Here is an 8,365-nt window from a genome sequence, read left to right as displayed (position 1 = left end):
AGAAACCAGCTGGCGTTCTTCTTAAAGTTGATTTTACTTCATTAAGATCACAACATTTGACAAAGTAATGCAATAAAATAACTGACAAAGAATCCCCTTAGTTGCGTTAAAAAAAATTGACTATAATGAAATAATTTAACAGCTGATTAAGAAAAGCACCTTCATTTCTAAAGTTGTGCATTTAAAACAACTCAAACAGATATAAAAGAAAATAGAACAAATCCACTTAAGATACAAAGACAAGAAAAACAAAGCCACATCTGAAAAGTCAATGTGTGCTCATAACTGAATAGTTTAGCTTTCATACGGGAGGCTCATCCCAATAGAGTGAAAACAAAGCAGTACGACTCCATCCAAAATTATAGGAGGCCAGAAAGCAAAACTGGCTTCCAACCCTGGTGTTGAGGGTGAAGAGAAGGGACTTTCTAGCACGCCAACAATGTGTGAGGCTCCTTGCTAACACATACTCTCACTGACAATAGAACAAAGGATGGGTGCTGTGAACAAAAGGAAAGTGGGTGCTGTGATCACAAATTCCCACTAGAGGGAGTACAAGCTTTTTTTTCTTGGCTCAATCCGTCTGTGTCCCCAGTCTGAGTGGATAGAAGACCTTTCAAAGGAGGCATAGGCTCACCTTAGATTATTTAAAGTCAGGACAGATTGGACTCATTATACAGCAATTTTAAAAAGGTTTAAAACCTGCCGTTACACATGATGGCACAGAACCTCAATATCACATTAACTACATTTTATATCCTGACATCTGTTTATATTAATCTTTGAGTTAAACAATTAATTTGAAGTTTAGTAACAGATGAAAACATTTCTGTTTAAATGTACCCTTATAAAACAAAATCTCTCTAAAATAATGCAGTTTAATATGCTCTATTGAAACCTGATTCTGGTACAGGAAAAAACATATTGGCTGATAAAGTCGCACTTGGCTGATGGCTTAGTTAATGTGGCATTGAGCTGCTCCGGATTACAATGTCTTTGCACAGAGGGAAAAAACAAGAAGTCACAAGGATGTAGTGCAAAACGTGTGGGGCTGCAATTACAGAAGCCGCCCATCATTTTAAGGCCATTGCTGTCCGTCTGAACTCCAGAGCAGCTCGGAGAGTAAAATCCATTCAGAGAGGCATGAAAAGAGCACATCCCAATCCTCGGCGTTCCCGCCTCAGTCGTCCGCGACAATTGACAGAGAGCGCAGCTCGCTGAGCTTGGCCTCGGTCTCCTTCTGCCTCTGCTCATCAGTCAGCCCAGCTTGGTCGATCTTGTCCGTTAATTCGCTGAAGATATTGTGCATTTCAGTGAAGTAGACCACCTTAGGGGCAGAAAACAAACGAAAAAAATATTGTGACGTGGAGGGAAGAATGTGGTTCTATCTTTCCTCTAAAATGAACATGTTCAGGGGTTAATCCACAGACCTTAGTAGTAGTCTAATTGTGCTTAAACTCTCATCTGAAGCTGCTAGTCTCATACGTCTTTTACTAAGGAGGAGTGATTTGAAAAAAGGGAGCGAGTAGAAATCAAACATCCCACAGGGCCCCCCCAAAACCAGCAGTAGAGCTGATAGTGACCCTGCTTTTCTCTCCCAATCTGAACAAGAGATAGTGTTAACTGAAAGCTTTCTTGACACTTCCCACCCCTGCTTCTTCCCCTTAGTGCATGAGTCAGGCTCCCTAGAGAGTTGCTTTGATGATTAATAGACTTTAATCACATTACAGGACTCCAAGAAGAGTAGGCAGAGTATAAAAGTACTGGGAAATGAAACCCCCTTGAAACCCACAGCTCAATATTTATTCAAACAGCAATGCAAACAATGCCACGCTCTTGAGGGGACGTGTAAGGCGTCTGTGAGACAACATATATTTTCCACTGCAGGAGGAAATAACAGGACCAAGCAAGATAACAAACGAGAAAAGATTTACTTACTGAATCGAATTATTTGTTGACTCAGAAGTTTGTCAGAAGTATAATAAGGATTTCAGGCCAAAAGGAATAATGTCAGGTCTGTAAACCACTTTACACCGGCTCTTTGAGGTGCTCAGTCTGAAAGACATTGCCTGTTTACACCAATATGTGCCACCTAAACCACATGAGTGGGCTCTAAGTATTGGGTTTCTGCTGTTTGTAGGGGGAAAACGGATACACTTTTTTCCCCAAAAAGAGACTTGTTGAAAGGGCCGTCGGAAATGTCCATATGAACGGTGATGATAATGTACACCAGATCACTGTGCCCTCTGTGCCCAAAGCCACTATTACAATTACTCAGGTCAGTGCTGGGAGTCAGCTCAGCCACACACAACTGCTGCTACTTAGAGACGTTACCACGTTTGCTAGAAATGATGCTAAAGAATAATAAAATACCTTTTAATGTCATTTCATAGTCATCTCAATAACAACCATAAACTACTATGATAGAATTTTAGGGTCCATATCTCCCGTCTCTAATCTGAAAATAACTGTTTCTTCTAAGCAAGCCAGTAGCTCACCCTGAACATTTTATGCTCGGCTTCTGCTTCCGTTTTAACTAATATTAAGTAATTTCTGTGGTATTTAATGAGAAACCAAAGAAACTACCAGAGACCTCAGGTTTTTTTATCCATCATTTGTGAATCCAGATCTGGTTCGCTGGTTGCAACGTCACTACTCTGCTCATCATTATTCTGTTGTTTAGAATAAAAAATCCATTGTAATGATGGTAAGTTAATACTTTTTAAAAGCTACAGCTGATAAGCTGTGAGCTTCAGACCCAACAGGTTACCCAGCTGATTAAATATAAGTTTGATGCTGAGAACAAAACAACTCGAAGCTATAAGTACAATAAGAATATTAATTTAAAAACCATTCCTTAGCATCAAACCCAATATAACTATTTTCATTTCCAGAAATGTATGATTCAGTTGTGGGGGATTGTTGGCCTAGTGGTTAGGGCTGTGCGCTTGTGCTCTGAGAAGGTTGCAAGTAACTAGTTCGCATCCCACAGCCTCTACTATGGGTTCCTGAGCAAGACCCTTAACCCCACACTGCTCCCTGGGCGCCGCACAATGGCAGCCCACTGCTCCCCAAAGGGATGGGTTAAATGCAGAGGTAAATTACTACAATGTGAGATCAACAAAGTTCAATTAACATTTAATTATTTTAATTCTAATTATTTATATTGTAGGTTGATGCCTTTGTTTTATATTTATCAAATGCATCAAAGCTATAAACTCTTTCAACCTTTCGTCTCTAAATGCATCTTTATTTCACTCTGCAGCACAGAGTTAAATAAAAATTAAACTAAAGTCAGGGATTTTTTTTTCCTCTTAACTGTCATTAGGATAAAAAAAAAACATTCAGACTTTGATATAACAGGAATCTCCAGCTTAATCCATAAAGACAAACAGAAATCTGGTCCAGCTCTAAAAAGCCTGTTGGGTGAATCTCAGCCTGTTTTAGCAGAGGTTAGGACACTGTGAGAAGCTCATATCAGCCTGTGCTGACTCTGAACATTACTGGATAAGACCTCTCATAGAGAAGTTGAATGCTCACAACAAAAGCAGCCTTTGTGCCTTTATCTGACACAGCAGGGATGAAGAGGAGCGCATGGCTCAAGATCAGCTCTACCCATCTTCCTCTTCTTCTGCTTGTTGAAAATGTCCAGGTGAAAATACTTCAAAACTAGTTTAACAAACAGATTCTTAAAATACAGCCTTTTTTTCCCTGCTCAATTTGCAAGTTGAAAGTGCATCATCAAACTCCTAATTGTCAATAAGTCTCAGATAATCTAATTTACTAATTAGGTGTGTTCCAGTGACTGTCCCAGAGAGGAAATGACATGGGCCAAGCAGGTCTGTGTCGGGGGGGAGGGGATGTGGCGGCGCTAACTTCAGACACTCAGCTGCTTAAAGACAAACTCCAGGTTGGAGGAAGGCCTGCAGGACAGCAGCGGAGCCAGACAGATGAGGCCTTCCTCAAAGCAGCGTGGGCCGTTACTGGGGGTTAATCACATTAGGACCGCAGAGAGGGAGACAGACTGCCCTGAGTTAAACACACCCTTCATCAGACACTTTATCCACTGTTAACAGCTCACTGCTGGAAGGGTGTGTCTGCAGCTGCGAGCGCCTTCGTGGGTCTGCGTTTATGGAGAAGTTTACTAACCTGCGCACGGATGAGAGCCTCAAAGCTGGGCTGGAAGTAGTCGATGCGACTCTGGTAGAATTTGGGCATCTCGTCCAGAAGCTGCTTGTTCTTGGCTTCGAAGTCGTCCCTGACTGGGCGCAGCTCATCTTTTGCCTGAAAAATAACAGAAAGACCAACAGGTCACACGTGCCCGACTATAGAGAACATGCAGGGTTCCTGCAACTTCTACAAAGCTGCACTTCCTCATTTCTCACACTCAAGTTTAACCAATTTGAAGTCTTTTCTGATATCGTTTTAAAAATACAAACCCTCACTATGAGAGCCACTATGAAGAGCACACCTGAAAAACTACAGAGTTTGTAAGCTGGATGCATGGATGGACGAATGAATGAATGAATGATGAAATCCCTTTCCAGAGTTTTCCAGAATGTGACAATGTATGTTATCTTCTTTTCCGAGAAAACAGTTCCAGGTTAGGAGAGAAACACACATTCCCACTGATATAAGTTGGTTCTGAGTAAATTCATTACCTGAGCCACCACGAGTGATGTTTTTCTTATTGTTATGAAATATATTTGCCTAATTCCCACGGAGATGCGGTGCAAAAAAAAAGGCTGTAATCACGACCACAGTGAGGAGGAGTGGGTAATGTGGGCAGACTTGGCTGTGAGTGGACTCCAGCACCACTGATCTCTGTGTGAATGTATTAGTGGGTAGTCTGCTGTAGGCATGGAGTTATGGAACGCACAATGAATAATTGTGAGAGGGTGAGAATTTTTATTAAGGGGGACAGGGGGAGTTAAAAAAAAAAAAAAAAAAACATACAGTAACATATTGTTTAGGTGCCACTTTACCACAGGTATCCCTCTACAGGTTTCATTTCGCCACAGTTGTCTGCTGGAATGGCCCACTAACTCTGAGGTGGGGTCCTTTCTTTAAGAGTGCAGGGATTCAAAGGGCAGGGTTGTTGGGCCTCTTCAAGGCTTTGTTCCCCTGACGGTGCTTTTCCCTGTGTGTGTGGGTGGCTCACCATGTGAGGATGTGTTAGAGGCAACAGCATAGGCAGCACTGCAGCATTATCTGTGAATGTGCACGCTTCCGTAGTGGCCTCGCGCTGCGTGTATGTGTGTTTCTACAATTCTCAATTATGCCCTTTAGATGTGCAGCGGGGATTTTTTTTTTTTTTGAAAAGGCACAACTTGAGAGAGCCTGCCAGCTTGCGTGGGTGAAGGAGTGCACATGTACTGTATGCATGTGCTAAACTACTTTATTCATATCCAGTCAGTCTTTTTACACTACTGATGCTCCGTTCTCAGGACACGTAATAAACAAAAGCAGGTGAGCACACCCTTCTCTTCAGGCAGACCATGGCAGGCATTGATGCAACACCAACATTACCTGACATAGTTTGACCATAACCGGCCCGGTTTTTTCCTTCTCTTCATACTTCTCCACTTTAGATTGCAAGCGCTTGTAGTCCTGCAGAGCCTGTTCACGCCGCTTCACTGCCATGTTGAGGCTCGGGAAGACACCGCTGTACCTGAAATAAATCAGACAAAACAATAAGAATGATATTCTCAGGCTAAGTTGGAAGAAAAGGTAACTGATCTCACTGGAAAAAAAAAATGCACTGCCTCATAAAAGCTGTGATGATTTAATAAAATGGCTCTACTCAACATCTTCGTGTAGATGTAGTCTCCATCCCCCAGAGGACGGCTCTGCATTAAGGCTTCTCTCATCTATTATCTAATTACTATAGTTCAGGATGGCATGAAACAATTCATTTTATGACAATTATCATATTTCAAATGAAAAAACATTCTTGCAAAAGGATCCTGGTCTTGAGCGCTAAAAATAGGGGAAAAAATTCATCTGTAACTTAGCAACAGGAGTCTGAGCTTCATCCTGGGACTTTGAACCAGTTGCACTGGTTTTGTGGCTGATTTAAACGGGAAACAGGAATACCTTAAATGAATGTGTACATTTGTGAATCAGAATCTGGTCTTCTGGCTGCAACCAGCCAGAAAAAAAATTATGGACATTTTTTTTTTTTTTATTATTTCTTTACTTTGGAGGGTAAGAATGAGCTAGATTTAGTTTTAAGTGATGTCAAAGTGCAAAAGAGATGCAAAGTTTCAGAGTACTTCTTCAGTGCTATACATAAACAGGAACTAGTGAAAACTGTTTTCAAAAGCAGGCTGGAGGATAACTCGTGCAGGTGCTGACTACACATGAGTCAGAAGTAAAAACAGTCATAATGAAAATTTCAGATAAACCTTTTCTGAATGAATCACTTGAAGCACTTCATCAGCTGTGTAGGAACACTACTACAAGCATTTTTCTAATGTGAGCCTTTAACTTTAGCATTATTAGCTGCAAAGGGTGTGAGCTCCAAAATTTATGTTGCCCTACATGCCAATCTTGTCTTTTTTTTTTTTTTACACACAGCAGATGAATGAACCACAGACCCTGCAGAGGGATTGTGAAATCCTAGATTAGAGCTCTGTCTGGTGCTGCGCCTTAACGGAGGATGAATGGTTGGAAGGGGGAGGCGCTGAGGATCTCTTTGGGACAAGCAGGGATTGTTTCCGACAGGAAGTTAAGCAAGGAGTGCTCTAGTAGTGTTTGAGTGACATCACGAAGCTCAGCCCAGCCCCACGGCCCACGCTCTACCGCTATTTATAAAATCCCACTTTGGCCCAGTGTATGGTAGGGTGGATGCCGTTCCTCAAGTCTACTATCTGCTCCAGCGTACACACACTTCAAGTGCCAGGGGATTATGTAACTGGCCTCAAGACATGAGAGCTTTCCAACAGAGTTCCTTTGGTTGATGACAACGCAGCAGCAAACCAGCAGCTCTTTGACACAAAGGCTAGTCGAATATATTCCCCTTGCACACCTCACCTGGTACCATTTCAGTGATAAACACACCGATTGTCTCAACCTGCGATGGGACAGTGCTGTGGTCAGCACACAGACACTTTATCTAACTGCTGCATTATCCTTGTTTTGAGAAGGTAAAGGAGATAGTTTGCCAATGGAATGAGTATTTTTACTCTTAAAATAAGATAATTAGATAATATGCACTTGAAATAAGACGATGCAATTGATTTTTCTTATTTTAAGTGTAAATTGGGGAAGAAAACTTATTTTAGGAAAAAAAAGACTCAATTTTTTTCCAGTGCATTATAAAGCAGGAGGAGGAGAAATTAAGATTCCCAAACAGTTTTTTAATCCAAGATGTTGATATGCATCTTTTAAGACTTTTGTTGTTCTTTTTTTTTTATTAATTCAAACATCATTAAAACAAACTTTTTTTGTTGTTTTTCCACTGAATCAATAGTATTAATACTTAATTTTTCTTAATTGCTCACAGGTGAAAAAGTCCATATTGGGCCTCTGTGAAAAAGCAACAGAAACAGAAAAAGGCTTTTAAAACAGACATGTTACGCATGACCACCACAGTCATAGGGAAGGCTGCAAGCTTAAAGGCTATCCATCAGACATTGATCGGAGTCTTAAGGCACAGAAGTTCATCGCTGCAGAATGATGCATTAAAGTACAACGACAGAAAGTTGAATGATGGGAAACAGGGATAGATGCAGCCTTTAGACGAAAGAAACAGATGTACCAAAAAATAGAATCTTTGTATGCATTACCCATTCTGTAATAATTCTGTAAACTTATTTAGATTGAATTAAACTACTGAAATAGATTTCTTGGTGGCATCTGTCTTTTCAAGAGAATTTTCAATCATCTTCTGGTAAATGATTTATGATGTTAATTATCATACAACTTTAAAAATTAACTCCTTAGCCATAAAACAAGCAGATATGTCATGAAGGGTAAAACATTTCTGATCTTCTGGTCTTGGCTGAGCAACTGCTGGTCAACCAGGCAAGGTCTGGGTTGCATTCCTTCTGAAGAGCTGGATGTGACATGAGGGCCAAGGGCACGCCACGATGCATGTTACAGGCCAGGCTGTGGTGAACAGGCTGAATGGAAATAGCTTATAGACCGGAGTGTGTTTATGAGCGGCTGCCAATCCACAAGCAGGCCAGTCTGAACCGTCAGCCAAGCCCAAGTCTGGTCTAGACTCCCTCAGTCTGGGAGGCTGAGTGTCCCTGCTGACTCTCACCATCATATAACTTTCCTGCTGTAAAAAGAGACAGAAATCTGCTCAAATAATGGAAAGGGAATTGTTTTTGTGGAAGCTGTTGTCTAACTCTCATGCAGG

General features: G+C 41.2%; 1 protein-coding gene across 1 annotated transcript in view; it reads right to left on the bottom strand.

The window, feature by feature from the left end:
• Positions 1 to 15: 15 nt before the first annotated feature.
• Positions 16 to 8,365, bottom strand: part of bin3 (bridging integrator 3) — a 45,836-nt gene continuing 37,486 nt past the window's right edge. The window contains exons 7-9 of the mRNA XM_038285786.1: positions 5,527 to 5,668; positions 4,147 to 4,281; positions 16 to 1,324 (exon numbers count right to left, since the gene is read on the bottom strand). Coding sequence (XP_038141714.1) covers positions 1,178 to 1,324; positions 4,147 to 4,281; positions 5,527 to 5,668 — 424 coding nt within the window. The 3' untranslated portion in view covers positions 16 to 1,177. The remainder of the gene's footprint in view (positions 1,325 to 4,146; positions 4,282 to 5,526; positions 5,669 to 8,365) is intronic.

Source organism: Cyprinodon tularosa, unplaced genomic scaffold (genome assembly GCF_016077235.1).
Source record: "Cyprinodon tularosa strain WSP-4 unplaced genomic scaffold, ASM1607723v1 ctg214, whole genome shotgun sequence".
In the NCBI taxonomy this organism is placed as follows: Eukaryota; Metazoa; Chordata; class Actinopteri; order Cyprinodontiformes; family Cyprinodontidae; genus Cyprinodon; species Cyprinodon tularosa.
Note: the sequence above shows the minus strand (reverse complement) of the source record. Positions and strands in the feature narration are given on the sequence as shown.